The sequence below is a fragment of the Carassius gibelio genome, chromosome A24, assembly GCF_023724105.1.
Source record: "Carassius gibelio isolate Cgi1373 ecotype wild population from Czech Republic chromosome A24, carGib1.2-hapl.c, whole genome shotgun sequence".
NCBI lineage: Eukaryota > Metazoa > Chordata > Actinopteri > Cypriniformes > Cyprinidae > Carassius > Carassius gibelio.
The window spans coordinates 6984193-7008769 of NC_068394.1; the positions used below are offsets into that span (position 1 = coordinate 6984193).

At 38.6% G+C, this 24577-nt stretch overlaps 1 protein-coding gene across 4 annotated transcripts in view; it reads right to left on the bottom strand.

Annotated features, from left to right (window-relative positions):
* The window catches only part of LOC127946165 (SH3 domain-containing kinase-binding protein 1), a 55278-nt gene extending 31535 nt beyond the window's left edge, over positions 1 to 23743 (bottom strand). For 2 of the 4 annotated variants that reach the window (XM_052542526.1, XM_052542524.1), the window contains exons 1-2: positions 23436 to 23743; positions 3601 to 3758 (exon numbers count right to left, since the gene is read on the bottom strand). In XM_052542526.1, coding sequence (XP_052398486.1) covers positions 3601 to 3758; positions 23436 to 23439 — 162 coding nt within the window. In that variant the 5' untranslated portion in view covers positions 23440 to 23743. The remainder of the gene's footprint in view (positions 1 to 3600; positions 3759 to 23435) is intronic. The other 2 variants (XM_052542528.1, XM_052542527.1) reach the window with 1 other exon arrangement.
* Between the last annotated feature and the right edge of the window lie 834 nt (positions 23744 to 24577).

The window sequence follows — 24577 nt, forward strand, 5'->3', positions numbered from 1 at the left end:
GAGCATGGTGCATGATTACTTTAGCATACACAAAAAAGTGTGAATGTTCCATATGACCATTGCGAGCCGTACCATGAGCATGTGCTTTGAGCTGTTCAAGTGGAAATATGACTCACGCACTGTTTTACTGACACCCTAACTCAGCAATATCCAAACCCACAGAGAGAACATAACAAAACTGGCCCTGCATTAGTACTAAACAGACTCCATGAACCGCTTCTGAAACACTTCACGGCAGCCAAAACCTGCTGTTTATATTAGAATTATTGTTCTGACAATGGGCTGAATGGTGTAAATACCCATAAGCATCCATTTTAAAGGTTAGTTTGGTGTTTATTTTAAATGACTATGCAAGATGTGTGGGTATATGGTAACTATCTGAACCATTTTAAGAATGGAAATGTTGCTCTAGCTTGTTTAGTAGCCATTTATTTGGCATGCTCAAAATTAGCATGTTAACATAATACGACAGACGTTGGCAGTAAACAAGCTAATGTGGTGCAGTGTGATAAAACCTAACAAATTGACAGTGTATTAGTTATATTAATAGTTACATAGAAATATTTTCTTATTAAAAATCATGTCATCTGCCAACACATTTGTTTAGGACAGTTTGTGCTAAAATAAATGTGTTTCTTAACAATACATTAAATGATTAACTGGTGTTGTGTGGATAACTTCTGGATCATTGTGATGTTTTTATCAGCTGTTCTGACGGCACCCATTCATTGCAGAGGATGCATTGGTGAGCAAGTGATTTAATCCTACGTTTCTCCAAATCTGTTCTGATTATAAGAACTAAATCATCCACATTTTAGAAGGAACAACATTAAGGTCCATTTTCACATTTTCAGCTTTCAACTATTCCACTACCTATTTTTCTAATCTAGTTAACACATTTACACACATATTTAAAGAAATAACTTCACTATGATTTCATGACGGCTGTTTTAGTGTCTTCAGAATGAATTCATCAGTTGTGCTCAAGCTGTGAAAAGAGCTGTTTAAATTGCAGCCGTTGAATTTCACACCGTCTCGCTGTTAAGCATCTTCTCTCCCCAGTGCCATCAGAGGAAGTCTGCACTTCCCTACCATGAACCATTGAAAAGGAAGTGACCTCGCGAAGCTACAGAGTCTCTCTGTACACTGCATTCACTGCATAAACTCAGGTTTTGAGTGGGCTTTGACAGAAAGCATAGCTTAATGAACAGACTAAAAGAAAGAGCAAATGAATGGATTTGCAACAGGGTTATAAAACTAGCTTGCAACATACAAAAACTACTAACACATACATACACACACACACACACACACAAAACACTAAAAAATACACAGGCTTTGAGACTTGACTTGTAAACATTTCCAACCACAAGATTTTCTCTAAAGTTCACACCAACATTAGTGGTATTACTTGTTGAAAAGTAATGTGTTTTAAAGTAAGAAGTATAAATAAAAGGAGATTACAAAGAGAGCTGTACTAATAAAGTACTAATAACAGTCCAGTGTGTAACAAGTATGTGGCGCTACAATGCTAAAAAGCTTTCATGGACTCCTCACACCTGAGCTCATGACAATCTGCTGGAGGAGTTTGCAGGTTTTCTGCTGCAATATGAACCTGATGTACTGGTGTCACTGTCCGTCTGCAGTGCTGCATCTCAAGACCCTTTCACACTGCACGTCGGACCCGGCAAATTGCCGGAACATTGCCGGGTTGACTTTTGTGTGAAAGCAAACACGTCCCGGGATTGATTCCGGCATTGAACCCGGGTCGTGGACCCAGTAGGTTCAGGTTCAATCCCGGGATGAGTGCTGTGTGAACAAAAGCCAGATCTAATGCCGTGTCGTAGTGATGATGCACGTTATCGCACAACTCTTTTACCGGCTGTTTTGAGCGAAGATTTTTAAAAAAATATGTGCAAACAGTAATGAAGCAGAGATCAGTTAGTTCCTCACTTTTCGCGCTGACACCGAGATCGTTCGTCAGCTTCAGTGAAAGTATAACGTGCCTAACGTTTTCGACATGTACATGACACGTCACGCCCTGATGTCACGTGTCCTTACGGGATCTTTACGGGTTGTGTGTGAAAGCACGCACATATCCCGGGTCATCACTGGCAGTGTGAAAGTGCAAAATTTAGTGACCCGGGAACAATCGCCTGAACACTTTACCAGTGTATTTGCCGGAATCGCAGTGTGAAAGGAGCTTATGTGCGACCAATTCTCTTCCAGTCAACACACACACACACACAAACACACTCGCCATCCTCTGACAGTCAGTAATCGACCAATCGTGGGGCCGCGTGTGAGAAGGTGAGATCTAGAGGGAACGATCAAAGCGATGCAAATATGTTTGTTCGTTCGGTTGACTTGAAGCGTCGCTGCGCACAAATCCAAAAAAAAAAAAAAAAAACTGTGCCACAATGCTTCAAGTCAAACGAACGCATGAAAGCGATTCGAAAGCATAAGGAGCCGTCTGCTCTGCTCTTTAAAGCTCGTTGTTACACAACGATGGACCTGCACAGTGGAAATAGCCAAAACCTGGATATTTTAGGCAATATTAAAATCCTGGCTGGGACGTGTCCCGTATGAACGGCGTATATGGTCACCCTAATTAATGACCTATGAAATCTACCAAGAGCAGCACAAATTAACATAGGGTCGCAAACGAGCAGGGCATGATAATCAGGTTGGGGTAATCTGCTTAAAACACAAGTGCAAAATGGGTTAAGTCATGCCCTTTTTTTTGGAAGTTAAATAATGGTGCAAATACCAGTAAACTGACTACCGCAAATATTAGTAAATCACCTTGCGTGATATATTTAAATACTCTCCTTGCATAAATTATGTCTGAAAGGGAAATTCCTGCAAATGTAAATGCATTTGTCAGCTGCAAAAATAACTGTCCATGCCTTTTCATTACTAATGTTTCACTGCGAATTTAGCAAACAATGATAAGATCATTACATTTTTACTGTAATTAACTTATTTGTTTTAACATTTTGAATCTACACTACCATTCACAAGTCTGGGATGAAAAACATATTACTTTTTTTTTTAAAGTTGTCTCCAGTGCTCACCAAAACTGCTTTTATTTATTCAAAAATACAGTAAAAATAATGTGAAATACTACTATAATTCAATAACTGTTTACTAATTTAAAATGTAATTTATTCCTGATAAAAAAAGCTGTTTTTCAGCATCATTACTCCAGTCTTATTGTCACATGATCATGCTGCTTTGCTGCTTAAGAAACATTTCTTATGTGCAAAGTTCACAAGAATACCATTAATTTATTTTTAGTCAGTTAAACTGTTAATATCTTACTCCACTGACCCCAAACTTTTGAACTGTAGTGTAATTGGTTGCATTAAAGATATGCATTTAATACTGTCAAAAGTGAGAAATTTAAACCGTTTTTGCTAATTCGCTCAGCCCTAACACTCTACGCACACTCACTAACACTCTGAAACAGTGTTGATGGCTTGGTCATGCTAAATTAAGGCGAGAAACCGACATCCAGTGGTGAGTCTAGGCTGTGAATCCATCCACTTCCTCCTGCAGGGAAAGGTCAAAAGGGGAAATGCTGAGTTCAGCACTTACTCTGACAAAGTTGTCGGGGAAGAGCCCCCTCCGACCGTCCAGCTCTCCTTCCCACCAGCCGCCCTCATCCTTCCTGATGTTACTGATGATGTCACCGACAGCGATGGTCAACTCGTCATCGTGCTGGGCCTGGTAATCAAACTCCACAATGGCTTCCACTGAGAGAGAGGACAGCAAACAGAGGTTTAGAGGTCATGGTTTCATACAGGAAGCATGTTATACTGTATTACTGTATGAGACACACACAGACATGCAACTTTCAATGAAAATGACAGCTCCATCTGCATTAGATCCAATTATGTCTCTTAAAAACTAGATAGAATTGTGGTCATTACACTTCACCTTAGGAAATGCAAACAAATAAATGATTTGGTTTTTGTAATTCAACATGCACAACCAACAGAGAGCCTGTTTTGGTAACAAAAACACTAGGCTGTTATAGGTGGTTGCCACTGTGTTGCTATGTGGGTCCTATGTTTAAAATGTCATTCATGTGTTGTTATGCTGCTTTGCGTTCTGGGTGGTTTCAATGGCTCTTGGTTGGTTGGCCATTCTAAAGCATTCCGGAGGGTTTATATTGTGTTTCTAGGGTGCACCGGTTGGTTTCTAGGGTGTTGCTAGGTGAATCTAGGATAATCCTAGGGTGCTTTTATGTTTGGAATATTTAGTGTGTTGCTAGGTAATTCTAGGTTGTCTTGAATGGTTTCTAGAGTGTTATTAAGTGATAAAAGGGGATTCTGAGTGAGTTTTATTGTGTTATAATGCTGCTTTACTGTGTCATAATAATTTGTTCTGGGTTGTTTATAGGGTGTTTCTAGATGATTCTAATGTATCCCGGATTGTTTTTTAGGGCACTGATAGGTGATTATCGGCATTTCGGATGGTTCTGGAGGGATGTCTTTGTGTTCTAAGTTGATTCTAGAGTGTTCTAGATGATTGTTGCTATACTGTGGTGTTCTGGATGGTTTCTAAGGTGCTGCTAGCTGGTTCTAAGTTGTTTTGCGGGATTTTAAGGAATTTTCTAAGTGATTCTAGGATGTTTTGGGTGGTTTCTATGGCATTCTGATTGGTTGCGGTTACTGTTTCAAGTCAAATCAGCCCATTCCCAAATCTCGATAATTTTTTGGTGTCTAGATATGGCTTGGGACTCTCCTTCAATATAAGTCAAAGGGAGTTTTTCACCCGTTTTATTGTCCTGTTTGTAAAAAATCGTAAGTGTAATCACTTTTAATATCAATGATTTATTTTTATTTTTATTTAATTCGTAGGCACTATGGTGCAGAAATGACACACTACACCCTTTAAGGTTTATGCATATCCCCAAATGAACAATAGAAATACTGATGCTTACCACAAAAAATACTTAATCATGTGTGCTCTGCTCTGCCTCTGACAACATCTTAACATATTTTTATTACATAATCATATATTTAAAGCAATAAAACATTTACTGAGATAGCAAAGAAAGATACAAGTCTTTCCATAGGAATAAGAGCTAATAGGCCCCTGGAGCATAAGCAGGCATCATGTTTTCGCTGCAGATAGGAGGATTACTCTAGATGAGATCAAGGCAGAAGCGAAAGGAGACCAGAAATTAAAGTCACAATATATTTTTACATTACGGATTATAATACATATATATATATATAATAATTGGGTGTTTGCATGAGGTCATGATGGTGAGGAGGGGTTACAGTGAGGATGGAGATGAGAGATGGAGATAGAATGATGAGTCATCAAGCCATGCCACACAAGTCAAGATCACACCCATGCCTCACTCCAATCCAATGCACACTGCACACTGCACACACACACACACACACACACAGTAGTATAATGCAAACATCCATTGTGTCTTCTATACAATGTTTGATCTATATCAGAAGCCCTGTCTACAGATTTTCGGATACCAACCAACCCCGTTGCTCCATGCAGAAGGATATCAATACCCTACCATTAACTACTCAAGAATGCATTGGCTTATATGATCCCTCAGATGAGCCTGCAGAATATTCTGGAAACTGCTGAGCTATCCATGGAGGAAAGCATGAGGTCGTATAACAGAAATCGGTCAGCCCGCAGCCATAACAAACACAAAGGTAACGAATACTTCCAAACATCTGGTGGAACGCACCTACGCATATGAACAGATATTAAAAAACCTACAGGCACACACCCACACACACATAAATACAGAAATGCTACAGTCTGTATTGATATAGGTTCCTTCACCTTTGTTTTGTTGGGAAAAGTGTAGAATTTAGTTTTAAAAAGCTTATAAAACAAATACGAATGGACAATTCACCAGGACAGTATAATCATATATTTATATAATAAAATAAACATACAAGGATTGGGAAATATATACAATTTATAACAGATGGGTGTTCAATTTTAATCTGAAATCACAACTATTCTTCCTTGACTTCTCTAGGGGCTTGAAACACAATGAAAGATCTTTCATTCTGTTAAAGACGTTGTGCTACCCCTTGATAACATTCAAGGTCCATCTGTGATTTTCTTTTGAGCAGTATCTTCTCTCTCAGTTATTGTCCCTTTGTCATCTTCCGGTTGTTTGAGGTTTGGATTCGAAATAAAGATGTGACGTTGCTTACATAAACTAAACATGGTGAAATCTTGCAGAAAAGCCTCCCACCCACACTTACACCCCTGCACCGAGAATACAGGAGTTTGTCTTGAATCTCCGCCAGACCCACCACAAATGTCAGCCTCTGTCTGACTTTTCAGCACAACCCTTCTTCAGCTGTTCCACACAAACACATTTACACTCAACGACACGACAAAACAGACAGAAGCATAAAAACAACAAAGCTGTTTCTTATTAATTCTTGTCTTTCTTCTGCTTTTTTTAAAGGTCAAGAGAGAGTGAAATAGTATTAGTCAGGATCCAGTTATCATAGTACTGATACATCTGATACTAATAATTATATTCTGATATATTCAGAGTAAGAAATTCAAAATATGGGGACGGCTTTGTTCATTTAATCTGATCTGTAAGAGGAACTATAAATAATTACTCAAAGCTACAGTTTGAGATCAGAAACGCAGTAACTTTTAGAGTAATTAATAATTATAATATTAATGATGCTGATAATAATAATAATAATAATGACTATGCACCCGTTTGTAAGGAAGCTTGTAAATTAATTTCTCTATCCAATGCCTTCACGTCACGTGACAAAAGAACGAACGATAGGTTAAAGCCTTTTATACAGTCTTTTTTTTTTTTTTTATTAAACAATACACACATTAAAACATTAAGGCAGTAAACTTAAAATCATAAAGTAATAATAATAATAATAAATAAATAAACACACAGATCTGTTGCCAGCGTAACTCCTTTTATACAGTCTATGGTCAAAGCTTATGGGGCTGTCACGTGTTGAAAGAACGACTGAAACATGAAGAATAGTCAGATAAGATGTGAGCTGAGCTAATCATAAACTGAAGACCCAGTTAAACAATTCATTCTTAATGTATTATAGTTTTGTATTGTTTGTAGTGTGATCAACGTTTGCACACCCAACTGCTATTTAAAACTAGCCCAAAACTAACCCAAACTAACCACGTTTCCGCTGTATATAAATATCCTACAATTACAATTATACAAGTACAATTTTAGATGTATTATTTGTGTCCCCTATACAACATTTAGCCTTGACATGTCATTCACCTGAGTAAAAAAATTACTTGTCTGAAAAAATAAAATAAATAAATATACAGTACAGACCAAAAGTTTGGACACACCTTCTCATTCAAAGAGTTTTCTTTATTTTGAAAAGAAACTATGAAAATTGTAGAGTCACACTGAAGTCATCTACACTACACTATTTGAGCAAGATGGAGAGTGATGGGGTGCTGCACCAGATGACCTGGCCTCCACAGTCACCGGACCTGAACCCAGTCGAGATGGTTTAGGGGTGAGCTGGACCGCAGACAGAAGGCAAAAGGGCCAACAAGTGCTAAGCATCTCTCGGGGAACTCCTTCAAGACTGTTGAAGACCATTTCAGGAGACTACCTCTTGAAGCTCATCAAGAGAATGCCAGGAGTGTGCAAAGCAGTAATCAAAGCAAAAGGTGGCTACAATATGACATATTTTCAGTTGTTTCACACTTTTTTGTTATGTATATAATTCCATGTATAATTCCACATGTGTTAATTCATAGTTTTGATGCCTCCAGTGTGAATCTACAATTTTCATAGTCATGAAAATAAAGAAAACTCTTTGAATGAGAAGGTGTGTCCAAACTTTTGGTCTGTACTGTATGTATATATATATATATATATATATATATATATATATATATATATATATATATATATATATGTATTTTTTTTTTTTTTTTTGGTGTAAATTTAATCTGAAGCAATGGTCTCAGTGCTCTATCAGGTTTTACTTTAATCAGCATATTTGTAATACTTGCCTTAAATGGATTTCTAGGACACATTTTAACTTTATTAAGGTCAATATTTTCCTAACTTTATTAGATGCATTGCACACTTTTGCCGAGTCCGCACTGAGGTGAGCTCTGCGGCAGACTTCAACCCAACAGTCAAAGCGCCAATATGTCACAAAAGTGTGGACTCAGAGGAAGACTGTGAGGGTTTAGGGTGCGATTTGGGACAGGGCCTTTATGAATAGCTCATTGAATCATTGACTCACCTGATTAGTTCAAAAACGAAAACACTGTTGTGTGTTGCTCAGAGATGTGTGACTGTTCTGCTGTGGCTTTGCTTAGAACTATTTTTTTTGCGAAATGGAGCAAAAATAGTCAAAAATCTGTTTAATTATAATATAGGGCTGCAACTAACGATTATTTTGATAATCGATTAATCTGTCGATTATTTTTACGATTAATCGATTAATCGGTTTATGTACTTATATTTTAGTTTTTTCCATTTTTTCCCCAAGTAAATTATTAATAAAGGGTCTTTTCATTCAGCATAGATTTTTAAGAGATTTTAACCATTTTGCATTGTCATATCCTCATCAAAAAAATACCTGGAGTTGTTTTATTATGTTAGTAATCCTTTGTCGAACTCTTCTGCAATCAAAACACTGACCCATACTCTAGCAAAATTCACAAGGAGATTTCAAATATTGTTTTCACCATGGCAGTCCTTAGAGCTCCTAAAGTAGTTTAACATCCCAAACAAAGCTTAAGGAATCTTTGAGAACATATTTTCACGAAGTATAAGGATAAAACAGAATAAAATTGCAGTGCATTGTATTTTATTATTTACTGGGAAAAAGCTTTATAGCTTATGCTGTGAAATTGTAAACAATCCTTCGAAAAATAAGTGCCAGTGGCATGAAACCTGAATGGAACTCACAATTTAGTAAAAGTAAAGTAAAATCCATTTAGTAAAGTAAAATCCATCAGAAGGTTGTCCAGAAAAAAAAATTGGGACACACACAAAAAACCTGCTGTGTGAAAAAGAGCAGTGAATACTTAGAAGTGCATTTTAAATATACTCAAACATTTACCTCTCTCATTCAGTCATAATTAGGCTGCAAGTCTGAATTATGAACTGGTAAACGACAAACAGATCACATAACATGTTTGTAAAGCTTTAAATGTTAACTGTTAAAAAGCAATGTTATCAGCTTTTACGACTAAACATTTGCAAACAACCTTGTACTGGAGAATCTGCACAAATAAAATTCTTAGGGGCCGTTCACATATCGCACCTAAAAACGCGTGGAAAACGCTAGTCGCGCCGCTTTCTCCTTCTTTCCAAAGCGCTCGGGCAGAAGCGCTCCTGAGGCGTCTGCCTTTGCTAAGTAACTATGACGTGCTCTCTCCATGACGTGCCCTCTCCATGAAGACCCGGAAATTTCAGCAAAGGATAAATGGATGCGGTGTGGACGCGCCTGGAAAAACGGGCGCATCGCACCGCGTGCGTGTCGCGACCGCGTCGCTTCCATTATGAGAGTGCATACTGCGCGCCTACATAGGAAATAACGAACTTGAGCACGCAAAAGACACGATATGTGAACGGCCCCTTAAACAGTTCAGTAGTGCAGAGTTTACATGTTACTCTTCATTTTGAAGGCTCAAAGTAAAGTAGTACTCCCACTTCCCGCTGAATGCTGCAGAGACGCTGTTCGGAAAGCACGTGACATAAAACGAGGCCAGCTATTGGCTATTCGCTACTTCACCTGCTGTACTGGCTGAGTAAAACCTCCGGTGGCTCATTACTGCCACACTTTGGTCACCGCAGATTTGAAATATGCACGAAATGAGCCGCTTATGGCAAATAAAATTTATTTAGCGACGAATCGATTACTAAATTAGTTGACAACTATTTTAATAATCGATTTTAATCTATTAAATCGATTCGTTGTTTCAGCTCTATTATAATATATTATAATATTAATAAGTCACCGTTTACACTGAAAGTAATAAAATCACATTCTCGCAATAGTTTCAGTTCAGTGTTATTGATGTTTAAATCAGGTTACTTGTCCGGTCGGGCAAGTAAGACTTTTTCACTTGCTCCTTAACAAAATCCACTCCCGAACAAGCGTTAATGTCGATCATATAAGCCTTGTACCCAATGATTCACTGCATAAGTTAAGAGATACAAGCATTATTGTTATTTTCCACTGACTCGGAACAAGATCAATAATATTCCAGTTTTGGACAAATAACCTTTTTGGCTAATGGTGTGATTGAGCTGAACTAAAATCCTTCATTGTTCTTGTCTATGGGAAGCCTGTGACTTACAGCTGATTTTAAATTGTTCATTCTCTCATACTGACTCAGACCGACTGGCTCTACCTTAAGGTTAATCAAATTTATGTTATTAGATTGCATTAGATGGAACCGACATGAATTAAATGAATTACATTGGCAAAAGTATTTTTATACAGCCTCATGCTCAAGACTGGATGAGCATTAGGTGTGAACGGCTCAGAGTGACTCCAAGATGAGTCAAAGAAAAGAACACAGATGATATCCTTCACAGCCAAACCATTTCATGCCATCCTGACCCATTACACACCTCAGAATGTATACTGAATGAACTGTGGGCCAAATATAACTGCATAAAGCCAGTAACCAGACACAAACAACCACTGTGATAAAGAGCAGATTCCAACACAAGCATATCACATTTAGAGCGGTGCTGCGAACGCAGGCGTAGGCCTGACCCATTTCACTACACTGCGCTATGGTCTGGTTTTCAATGGAAGAATTCAACTTTTTTTGTTTCTTACTAAAGCTAAAAAAGTCTTCCAGTAAAAAGCAGTGAGTGATTTTCTCCGTCTTTTGTTGTCTGATTAAAGGGGGGGTGAAATGCTATTTCATGCATACTGAGTTTTTTACACTGTTAAAGAGTTGGATTCCCATGCTAAACATGGACAAAGTTTCAAAAATTAAGTTGTACGTTTGAAGGAGTATTTCTGTTCCAGAAATACTCCTTCCAGTTTGTCACAAGTTTCGGAAAGTTTTTTTCGAATATGGCTCTGTGTGACGTTAGATGGAGCGGAATTTCCTCATATGGGTCCTAAGGGCACTTCTGCCGGAAGAGCGCGCGCTCCCGTATAGCAGAGCAATGAGAGCACAACAGACGTTCACTGATCAGAGCGAGAGCGTCGCGAAATGTCACAAAAGAAGTGTGTTTTTGGTTGCCAGGGCAAGACAACCCTGCACAGATTACCAAAAAAAAAACAGCATTAAGGGACCAGTGGATGGAGTTTATTTTTACAGAGCATCAACGGAGATGTGAAAGTGTTTGTGTTTGTTCCCTGCATTTCGAAGATGCTTGTTTTACAAACAAGGCCCAGTGTGACGACGGATTTGCGCATCATTTATTTCTTAAGGATGATGCAATCCCAACGAAAAAGGGTCACGGTCGTGTGTTGGAACTGCATGCGGTGAGTAAAACTGCTTCAAATATCTCTGCCTCCTTGTTAGTGCATCCGCCTCCCATGCCGGAGACGCCTCCAGCCGGTCGTGTTTTTCCGGGAAAAATCGGTACAGACTATCTTTCTCTTATGAATATAATAAAACTAAAGAATTCTTGGAGTTATGAAGGATGCAGTACTACTCTAAAGGTACTCAAGATTAACAGGATATTGAGTGAAAACGAGCATTTCACACCCCTTTAATATTAAGCACAACATTAAGTCACTTCAAGAGCCGCAATGATCCAATTTACTGTTACACACGTATTTTCATTCACAACTGTTTACATTCTCAGTCATGACAGATGAGAATTTACGTGAATAATCACCAAGCTCCATATTTCAGCACATTTTTGTGTACATATGACCATTTAGGCATGCATCTTAAACTAAAAGTTCACTTTGCTTATGCTATTAGGCAGTAATGCATAAAAGTTAGAGAGTCGTACTTGTATCCTACAAGTCTTGGGTTTGAGTATTGGTACCTCTTCCATCCTCAATACTATGACTGAAGTGAGCAAGGCACCGAACACTCATACTGTATGCACCAAAGGCCAAACATCACCTTCACTTCACTTGTTTGTCTGAGTTCTGTTCCGCCTCTGAGCTCATGCACTGGAAACAGGGCGGAATAATCATTCGTAGGGAAGTTGTGGCCTAGTGGTTAGAGAGTTTGACTCCTAACCCTAATGTTGAGGGTCCGAGTCTCGGGCCAGCAATACCACAACTGAGGTGCCCTTGAGCAATTCATCGAACCCCCAACTGTTCCCCGGGCGCCACAGCATAAATGATGCCCACTGCTCCGGGTGTGTGTTCACTGCTGTGTGTGTGTGCACTTAGGGATGGGTTAAATGCAAAGCATGAACTCTGAGTGTGGGTCACCATACTTGGCTGTATGTCACTTTCATTTATCTTGATTATTGTATTTTTATAATCATTGGAGGCCGGAATCAAATACTGTATTCCGATGACCTGCATAGCTCCACAGCATTGTAAATAAGCAAATGTACACTGTAATATGTCCATCAATTTTAACATCATGAAATAGTGATACTGGTATACCACTACAATCCTAGTTTCTGCCAAGCAAACCACAAATTTACAGGACCTCTATAGAAGAAAAGGGCAAGATCCTCTTAAATGCATGACCACATGTGGCTCGCCATGTGTCCTGGCTTCCCAAATTTTGTCGGCCATGCCACTGATTATGAGGGTTAGACTTGGGTCATGTGCAGAAATGTAGAGACATAAAATGCCTCACTTTTCCCAGAAGCATAAAACATGTAGTTAACATGCCATTAAAAGATGAAGTATGTAGGACAGAAACTCTTGCTTTCGATTCCTAAACACAAAGTCTAACACTACTTCCCTTAAAGCCAACACTCAACAAACTTTGAGTGTTTCATCATTACAACTTTCATTACAACTACTCTCTCTTAAAAATGACTGCTCCAAAGTCTGACACGTTAAGAAATCATGAAGGTGTTTGCATGTAAAAACCATTCTGTTGTTAGAACATCCTGCTGCAGATATATATTCAGGGAGTGCATCAACACTTACATTATTAATCTACAAAAGCTTTTTCAGAAGATGTTTTTTCAGCTGTATGTGATATTTTGTACACAATATCGTACAAAACTCTCACACTAGCCGTGGAACTTCTCTTTTATCGCATGAGGTGACATGACTTTTATTCTTGAATGAAGCAATCTCCCACAGACTTGAGACATCAACGATTACTCATGCTCCAAAACACACATAACTCTTTCTTTTTGAAGAAAACTTTATTTTATTTTTTTTAATACAAAACCTTATGGTTTTTATTATCGCATATTGTGCATTTCCCTATGGTAACATGCACATAAACGTACTGTGTTAATTCCATCCAAAATAGCTCTCTTTTGGAATATTTTATAAAGATCTAGTACTATTACCGAACATAGGGATGCTCAGAGTCAGAAGGCATCTGCAGGAAATTTCTGTGCTGCATTCAAGAGGAAATCGACAGCAATGTTTTTAAACATGCAAGATGTGTTAAACGGCGAGCAGAAAATACTCTTGTTGAAGGCTGAAAGAATAATCAAATTAGCCAAATAACCATAAACAAAAGAAGTTGCCGATGTGTAGATCTTACAAATCTTGTGGTAAGTACAACTGCTAATGGTTCCCCTACACTGTTTCCACTGGCAATAAAAGAGCAACTATCATATCATGGAGGAACATGAGGTAGATGTGTAAATGCTCCACTACATAACGGGAACTTATCATACACAGAAACATACCTCTCTCACCACTTCCCTGTTCTCTGCCAAAAGGCAATGAATGAGCATGACACAGCAGCCATGATAGTAAAGAGACCTGAGTAAAGTGCACACTTTCCAGAATCCCAAAGTTTGCAGCAAAAGATTCTGATTGGCTGTCAATGCTTTTAAAGATTCATCAGCTGGAAAATATTATTCTGATAGCGATTCCAATGATATTGTTCCTCTTTGGCATTACCATTAAAGTTACAGGCCTCACGTTGTTCCAAACCTGTATAACTTTGTTTCTTCTGTAGAACACGAATTATAATGTGAAAGATTTATAAAAATGTCTTGCTGTATTTCTGTCTCTACAATAAAAGTGAATGGGCTCCAGTATTGTTTTGAACCTGATTGACTTCCACTGTATATTCCTCAAATCTTACTTACTCTTATCTGCAACATAACTTGACAGAAAGAAAGTTGTACAGGTTTGGAACAACATAAAAGTGGGTTAATAAGAAGAGAGTTTTCATTTTTGGGTAACCCTTCAAGGTACTATTATATACAATCAAAAGTTGTTTGCACATAATTTCCTTTTTCTTTTTTTACTCACTTTTTAACTTAGAGCAGAGCATGGCTCGATAATTCCCGTAGTGCTGTTTGTGACATTGATTTATTTTTTTGTAATAGTTGGTACACACAGCTGGCCCTCTGTCATTAATAACCATTAGTGTTTGTATTTAAGCAGAAACTAACTAAACCTTTTCCTAACAAACACTCTGGTAGGTCTGTACAGGGATGGCTTTTAGTCACTGAAGAATGTAACCAAATGTGCTGTGCAATGTGCTCAAAACCTATATTGTGCCGTTTCAATTTTCAACACGTATATCTGTTGATCTAAACGCTTTGATGAATCTTGCCGAAAGATCAGAGACACATGTTCGACTGTCTCACGCTGGTGTTTTGTCAAAGATGCTCCAGTTTTAATGAATTCGTCACGGGAGAGTGGATAGAACAGAATGGATCATAAGAGGATCGTACATCTGTCAGTGCTTCAATTAGTGTTTTTAGTTTGTTAATGTAAATCACCAATGGTTGTAATCCATTGTCAATGATAGGCTCTGATCTGCTTAGCATGACACAACATTTGAGGTTACAGTGATGACTGCAGTTCTGAACATCTCATTCCACAATAGTGTGGAATTCTTCAAAAATGTCTGTCATCCTGTTTTATCATCAGTGCAATGTAAGAAAACGACACCAGCAACTATTTTTTTGGGCTGAAATGCTAAAAACAGCTTTGGCTGCCGCTGCCAAGCTATGGGCTTTAATAAACTGTGTAAAAGTCTGTTACACGTCTAAAACACGTACAAACTATTTATACCCTATTTCAAGAACATAGCACATAACGTGATTTTAACCGATACAACCTTATGCAAGGAACATTTTCTGCCTTTTGAACTAAATACAGAAAATCAGCTTGTTCAATGTTATTCAATTTTTTCTACTTAAAGGTCATAATGAATTAAACGGAAGTAGCAACCAGCCTTCTCTTCCGTATTTTGATGTATATTCCAATTGAAATCGAAAAAGAAAGAAAATATACGGCTGGGACTTTGTTCACCAGAAGATCAATGTAAGAGCCTATTTTGATTAGATTCAGTTTTTGAATATTTTTGTTTGAATTTGCTTCATTTGTAATCTTACTTTATTTATGTTACCATTTGGATAAATATTCTGTAAAAATATGTAATATGTTAAAATTGTTTACTGGCTCTTTAAGAATCACGACTGTGAAGCTTTGCGGCAGTGCGCTCTTTGGAATACAGTGGAGTTGCACAGTTTTCTTTACCGCATCCGTGATATTGAAGATTTAAGATCATATTTTGCTTTTTTAATTTTATTTGTTTTATTGAACTGACAATCAAGATTAAAGGAAGATATTTTATCAGAAAACGGATTACGTGGATTGTTTTATTGGACACGGAGCGAGTGAAACCAAAACCGAAACTAAACGCGCACTCACATTTAGTAAAGAAAACTTACTCCTGAAGGATAAGGACGTGTTTGACACGAAGATATGTGGATGTTTTTCGGAACAGTGGATCTTGCAGTACATGTTATGTGGAGTTTCGTTGGAAAAGGACGTTATAGGATTACCTCGGAAGCGCGGCCTTATCTACCCGCAATCTAATGGCGCAGTTTCTGTGGAGAAGATTTCTGAGGTAAAAAAACAAAAAAAAAACTTTAAACGTGATACTGCACAGTTCAGCAAATTATATAAGGGCAATTAATCATTCGTTTTGATGCTTTAAACTAAGAATGGATGAAAATACGAAGATTAATGAGGATTGCACTAGTGCTAAAAGGCCAATAAAAATGACGGAGAAAGCAAAGGAAGAAAGATTGCAAAGGCTTTTGCAGTCAAGGAAAGCTAAACTTGCTCAGCTCACAAGTAAATCTAAGGAAATTGAACAACTTATGGATGATTCTGCACATATTGACATTGTTCGAACTAAACTGGAAACTGAGTACAAACATTTGTATAAAGACTTCTGTCAGCTGAATCATGCTGTTGAGGAGTACATGTCTGATGAAGATTATGCAAAGGACCAGCATACATGGTTTGAACCAAGAGTCAGCTCATGTGAAAGATTTATTAATGCAGTCAACAGGTGGATGAAACAGGTTGCAGAAAATGCTGAGCAAGCAATACAGTGTGATCTAGAAGTGAATCCTGATGATAGCATTTCCTCTGTGTCAGTGACTTCCAGTAAGAAACATAAGAAACATGGGTCAGTAGATGGCAGATCTACAGCTTCTACAACTTCTTCTGCACGAATATCTGCTGAAGCAGAAAGAGCTGCACTGCTTGTTAAACATGCTGCATTGAAGAAGAAACAAGCTATTGAACGACAAGAGGCTGAACTAAAAGCAAAAAGGGAAGAATTTGAGCTAGAAGTTGCCCTTGCAGTGTCAGATGCTAAGATTAAAGTTATTAAGCAGTATGAAAGTTGTCGGTCTTCAGCAGTAAGTCACAAGGGAATGGATCTGGAAACAGGTAGCATAACACCTCGTGAAGATGTACTGAAACAGGAAAGTCTGCTTGATAATGTTTTTCAACCTCTTAGGCCACAGTCAACTAATAACTCCATCCCAAATGAGCCTTCTACAGGTAGAGAGGGAAACGTAGTTGGTACATTATGTAATGCTATGGAGCGACAAGCCAGCATCACTGAGTGCTTAGTGAAGCATCAAAAAATGTCCATGCTTCCTTCAATTGACATACCTATTTTCAAAGGAGATCCTCTCGATTATAAGCTGTTCATTCGGGCCTTCGAACATGGCGTTGAAGAACGTACCGATAATGATAAAGACCGTTTGTACTTCATGGAACAGTACACGACTGGAAAGCCTAAGGAACTGGTTCGTAGCTGTCTACATATGAATCCAGCAGAAGGCTATCTTAAGGCAAAGCAGCTTCTGAGAGAGCATTTTGGAAATGAGTATCAGATTGCAGACGCATACATGAGCAAAGCTCTACACTGGCCTTCCATCAAACCTGAAGATGGAGAAGCACTTCACTCCTTTTCATTGTTTCTGTCAGGATGCTGCAATGCAATGTCAGATATAAGTTACATGGAAGAGATGGATAATGCAGCAAATCTAAGAGCCATCGTGGTGAAACTTCCATTCAAATTAAGAGAAAAATGGCGATCGGTGGCATGTGATATTCAAGAGAAGCGAAATGCTAGAGTGAAGTTCAAAGATTTAGTTGATTTCATTAATAAGCAGGCAAGGATTTCTCTCCATCCAGTGTTTGGAGACATAAAAGATAGTTCAGCAGCTAAAGGACATGCTAAGTCACAAGCAGAAGCAAGCGCTTATAAAAAGGCTGTAACAAAAAGGGTCTTCACGACTAGTGCTGTACCAGTTGACAAAAAGGTTGAAGATGATGACACACTTGCAGTTCAAAGATCGCAAAATAAACATGCCAGCAACCAGAAGAAACCATGTCTTTTTTGTAAAGTACTGCAACACAATCTGGAATCCTGTAAAAGATTGAGAAGCAAGACACATCAAGAGAAAATTGACTTTTTGCGAACCAAAGGATTGTGTTTTGGCTGTTTAAAGCATGGTCACATGAGCAAACAATGCAAAGATAGAATGAGCTGCAGTGAATGTTCTTTGCCACATCCAACCATACTGCATATGAAGTCGAAGGAAACTGCTTGTCTTCAGGAAGACAAAATGGATAGCTGTGAAAGACAGTCTGTTACTAGTGCACTAGTCTGTGCAAAAAAGGACGCAAGTGGAGACGAAGATACCTGTGAGACTGAATGTACTTTGTCAATTGTTCCTGTACAAGTTAAGACTACTAAAGGTACACAACTGGTCAAAACGTATGCCTTTCTCGACCCAGGAAGTTCAGATACTTTTTGTACAGAAGCGTTGATGTCTGAGCTGAAAGTGAATGGAAGAAAGACTGATATACTTCTAAAAACCATGGGAGATGAAAAACAAGTCAAAACTCACATAGTGTCTGGGTTGGAGATTAGTAGTCTAGATGGTGACGAGTTTGTTCCACTTCCAGACGTCTTCACACAGAAAACAATTCCAGTTCACAAGAGTAACATTCCACAGCAAAAGGATTTGGAGAGATGGCCGTATCTTAAAGAGGTTTGTCTCCCTAGTATTGATGCAAAAATTGGAATACTAATAGGAGCTAATGTGCCTGAAGTCATGGAGCCTTGGCAAGTTATTAGTAGTAAAGACAATGGACCTTTTGCTGTTAGAACCAAGTTGGGCTGGACAGTCAATGGGCCTCTCAGGAATAGTAATGATGTCACAAGAAAAGGAAGGTGTGCTCCAGTATCGGTGAATCGCATATCAGTAGCCAGATTAGAAGACTTGTGGCAACAGCAATTCAAGCAGGATTTCCCTGAAGCAGAAAAGGATGATCAAGTGGAAATGTCCAAGGAAGACCTCCAATTTATGAAAATGATGTCTGAGTCAGCTAAGCTTGTAGATGGTCATTACAGCTTGTGCCTGCCTTTGAAGAACAAGGCTATTCAGATGCCAAATAATCGTGTGGTGGCTGAACAACGGGCTCTGAATTTGAAAAGAAAATTCATCAGAAATCCTGATTTCCACACAGAGTATACATCTTTCATGAACAGTCTCATCAAAAATGATTATGCTGTTGAGCTCACAAAAGACAACCACAAGAAAACCGATGGCAAAATATGGTACATACCTCACCATGGGGTGTACCATCCCGTCAAGCACAAACTGAGGGTTGTTTTTGACTGTGGGGCATCGTATCAAGGGATATCGTTGAACCAACAACTTTTACAAGGTCCCAACCTCACAAGTAATCTTGTTGGTGTCATTACAAGATTCAGACAAGAAAGGATCGCCTTTATGGCAGATGTGGAAGCTATGTTCCACCAGGTTCGCGTGCATGAAGAGGATTCAAATCTTCTTAGGTTCCTGTGGTGGCCTCACGGAGATTATAATGGAGACTTGGTGGAACATAAAATGGTTGTCCACTTATTTGGCGCTACTTCTTCGCCCAGCTGCGCCAGCTTTGCTTTGAGGAGGTGTGCTGAAGATCACGGCACACTGTTCAAACCTGATGTTGCTGATGCTGTTCTTCGAAATTTTTATGTAGATGACTGTTTAAAGTCCACAGCCACTGAGACACAAGCCATAGAGTTATATCATGGTCTGCGAGCAATATGTTCCAAAGGAGGTTTTCGCCTGGTCAAGTGGACAAGCAACAGTCGTGCTGTGCTGGCAGCTATCCCTAAGAATGAATGGGCTGATGGAGTGAAAAACTTGGATCTTGATCAGGAAACACTGCCAATGGAAAGAGCATTGGGCATCCACTGGAATGTCGAGTCAGACACATTTCAATTCAAAATAGTCATTAAAGATCGTCCATTCACTCGACGAGGACTGCTCTCAATCGTCAGCTCTATCTATGACCCATTGGGGTTTCTTGCACCTGTAGTGTTACCAGCAAAGATGATCCTGCAGGATTTATGCAGACTGAAAATAGGATGGGATGATGATCTTCCAGAGCAAGCAAAACAAAGGTGGACAGACTGGCTCAGTGGACTTCATCAGCTTGAAGAGTTCAAGGTGAGCAGATGCATTAAACCAGCAGATTTCGGAGAAACTGTTGTGGCACAGCTCCATCACTTCGCAGATGCGAGTGAAGATGCGTATGGTACAGCAAGCTATCTTCTTCTACGTAATCAACAGGACCAGGTGCACTGTGCACTGATGATGGGGAAGTCCAGAGTTGCCCCTTTAAAAAGGCCTACAATTCCACGAATGGAACTGACAGCTGCGACAGTTGCCACAAAAATGGATCTGATGTTAAAAGGAGAGTTACAGCTGAAACTTAAACCTTCAGTCTTCTGGACGGACAGCACAGCTGTACTTAAATATCTCAGAAATGAAAGCACAAGATTCAGAACATTTGTGGCGAACAGAGTCACAACAATTCTGAAGGCCTCAAAGATCGAACAGTGGAACCATGTTGTAACTGGCTCAAATCCAGCAGATTGTGCCTCGAGAGGGCAAAAGGTCAACACTTTCATGCAAAATGAAAAATGGATCTCAGGTCCAAAATTTCTTTACCAATCCACAGATGAGTGGCCAAAGAGCATGGAAGAAATTATAATATCTGCAGATGATCCAGAGATCAAGAAGTCTGTGTTGGTCAATTCAGTACAGACCCAACATAATAACAGTTCTGTTAGACAACTGATGGATCATTTCTCCTCTTGGATAAAGCTTCGGCGCATTGTAGCATGGATTCTAAAATTTAAGACCATGCTGTTGGATCTTGTACAAAAGAGAAAGACACTTACTGCTGCAGAGACTCTAGTCAATTCAAGTAACGGCAAGCAGATAGTGAACAAAAGGATGGAAGACATCAAAGCTAAATGGAAAGGAAGTAACATCTCAGTTGATGATTTGGAGGAGGCTGAGCTTGAAATAGTGAAGTACTGTCAAAGAGAGAAGTTTGCTGAGGAGATATCAGCTCTGCAACGTGGGCAAGCCATAAAGAGAAACAGTTCGATTTACAGGTTAAACCCCCAGTTGCACAGTGAAGTTTTACGCGTTGGTGGAAGACTTAGCAATGCTGCTATGCCGGAAGAAAGCAAGCGTCCTATGATTATTCCAAAGGATCTTCATGTCACCAACTTAATCCTCCAGAATATTCATGAGAAAACAGGACACAGTGGCAGAAATCACATGACTTCTGCACTGCAACAGAAATACTGGATACCAGGTGCCAAATCTGCAATCAGAAAAATTCTCGCACAATGTGTTATTTGTCGTCGTTTACATTCCTCAACAGGAAAGCAAATAATGGCAGACTTACCATCAGACAGGGTGTTACCAGATGATCCACCTTTTACAAGAGTAGGTGTAGATTACTTTGGACCATTCATGGTTAAACGTGGAAGAAGCATTGTCAAGAAATATGGTGTTATCTTCACTTGCTTAGCAATTCGTGCAGTGCATATCGAAGTGGCTTCTTCATTGGATACTGATTCCTGTATAAATGCTATACGTCGATTTGTAGCCAGAAGAGGACAAGTGAAAGTTATCAGGTCAGACAATGGGACCAATTTTGTAGCTGCCGAGCGTGAATTAAGACAATCCATTGAAAAATGGAACAACGAAAAGATTCAGGACCATCTCAGCCAGCAAGGAATTAAGTGGGTTTTCAATCCTCCCACTGGGTCTCACCATGGCGGGGCATGGGAGAGATTGATACGCTCAATAAGAAAAATCCTTAATGCTACAATCAGAGAACAAGTTCTTGATGAGGAATGCCTTCAAACTGTTTTCTGTGAGGCAGAGGCTATAATTAACAGTCGTCCAATAACAGCAACATCAAGCGACGTAAACGATCTGGAAGCTTTGACTCCAAATCACTTGTTGTTACTCAAGACAAAACCATCGTTGCCTCCAGGACTGTTTGACAAAGACAACCTGTATTCTAGACGCAAATGGAAACAGGTGCAGTATGTTTCTGATTTGTTTTGGAAACGTTGGTGTCGTGAATATTTGCCACAACTACAACAGAGACAAAAGTGGAATAACACAAGAAGAAACTTCTCTGTTGGAGACATTGTTCTGGTAGTTGATGACTCCGCCCCTAGAAATTCCTGGATGTTAGCAAGAGTTATTGAAACTATTCCTGACAAGAAGGGTCTCGTTCGACAAGTCCGCATTAAAACAAAAACCAACATTTTGGAAAGACCCATAACAAAACTTTGCCTGTTGCAGGAGGCAGAATGAGTAGTGAAGGCAATATGTCTATAGGAACCTAAATTTGTGTTGCTTTGGACTTTAAGAATTTACATTGGATATTAAAATAATATGGCTCCTTCTGTATACATTTAAGTAATTGTTTCAAAGAGTTTGAGAACAATTAGGGGCCGGTAAGAGCCTATTTTGATTAGATTCAGTTTTTGAATATTTTTGTTTGAATTTGCTTCATTTGTAATCTTACTTTATTTATGTTACCATTTGGATAAATATTCTGTAAAAATATGTAATATGTTAAAATTGTTTACTGGCTCTTTAAGAATCACGACTGTGAAGCTTTGCGGCAGTGCGCTCTTTGGAATACAGTGGAGTTGCACAGTTTTCTTTACCGCATCCGTGATATTGAAGATTTAAGATCATATTTTGCTTTTTTAATTTTATTTGTTTTATTGAACTGACAATCAAGATTAAAGGAAGATATTTTATCAGAAAACGGATTACGTGGATTGTTTTATTGGACACGGAGCGAGTGAAACCAAAACCGAAACTAAACGCGCACTCACAATCAAGTTATGACATTTTGATTAAAATGATCATGTCCAAAATATACAAATCTAAAAAATTAAACATGCATGCTTAAAACTTTACAAGAAGATCAATAATATGCATTTAGAAAATATATAGGGTGGATTTTTATGTTTAATGCCGACTTTAGTGCTATACAAAATACAAAGCATTTTAACTTTTACATTTAGACATAATTGAATCTCAATATTAGTTTTGTTTTCCTTTTGGAAACAATGCACTGAATTCAAATGAACACTTACTTTACACATATGTTTACTTAATATTCACTAAAATATCTGAAAATAGAATATATGCATTGTTTAATAGTTACTGACAGCCAATCTAGTAAAGTTTATGCTGATACTGGCAATTTTAAAATAGCAATTAAAAATACATTAACAGTTTCCGTTGCAATGTAATGTGCTAATGATATGACATGTATATTAAAAGGAGGGTTCCTCATATGAAACAACGTAGCAAAAACCACATCTGTGAATAGAAACATAACGGACAGCTGGATGAGAGAAGGAAACCTCAGAGGGAAATGAAATTCAGCTTTTAACTCCTCATGATCTCCGAGCAGCGGAGGAGAGGAAAAACATGCAAACGTGTCCACATCTTGAAATCATCAGATCTTCTTTCAATGTAGTTCTAATGAGAGCGACGGATGCATGATGCAAGCACTATCAATGATTTTCAGTTTCGTTAATGTATTGTATGCCACATCAATAACACACTCTGGTCAAGATCTTGCTTAAAATAACCGGTCTTTACACAAATCTGCTGTACTCACCCATTTATGAACTTGTTTACGCGGCGTGTTTGTGTAGGATGTCTTTCACTGTAGAAAAAGCCAGAAATCCGCTACTTGCAGGAGATGAAGCCCCCGGGTCGGAAATACCGCAAATAAGCACTTACAATCAAAGAGCAACGCGGCTTCTAAGCATTTTTCTTACAGATTATTATGCCCCTCATTAAAACGAGCAAAAAAAGGTCAGGGGCAACAATGCAGAGGGGGAAGAGATGATGTGGATGTTGCCCCAGCCGTAAGAAGCTTCACTACAGTTTTGCCTCCGTCGCTTTACTAACTCCAGCTTGCCGTCACTGCGCTCAGTGGCGCTCGTGAACCGAAAGTTCTCGCGAGAAACTGGAGAGATGCGCTTGTAATGATCGAGGACATCGAACGGGATTTCCGCTGTTTAACAAACAAATACCTGGAGCCTGCAGACTATGCCTGCAGATCACAGTTGATTGTTTCTAAAAAATAAAAAATAAAAATCGATACTGATCATTATAGAGATTAATCACTGAAGTCTTCTAACAAATTTGGTTATTTTCGAATAAGTTTAAAGTGTCTGAAAGTAATGCAATCTATAGGGAGACTTGCCAGTGCTTTGTTTAAATAATATTGTAATATTCCCAAATTTGTATAATAATTCTACTACTTATTTCTAAACGGTGCAATGTCAAATAGAGGGCTGCTATTACAAAATGTAACACTTACAGGAAATATGGTCACTTTGATATTAGGGTATATAATAGGGAAAGTACCCTAAATAAAATGTTATTATATGAACTCTGTGGCTGATTGGACCTAACCATATTTGACAAATAATTACAGGTATATTATAGAGCGTGGATTCATTTGTATAAAATACATACGAGCTCTAAATTTCTATTGTTAAAACAAATAATCCCAAATCCCCATTTGTGTGCACTTGCAAATGTCCTGTTATGTGGTTTCCATTAGCCACTGCTGCCACCCTGTGTCTAGTCTAGGATACAACAGCCAGTTTGATTAATTTTTGGGCATGCCTCTTTAATGAATATTCGAATATAAAAAAAAATTGAAAAAAATTCAGACTTGAACCAGGCTTTCCCCTGTTGTGTTTTAGTGGGGCTTATCTGATTAGATCCATGCTGTATTATAGCACT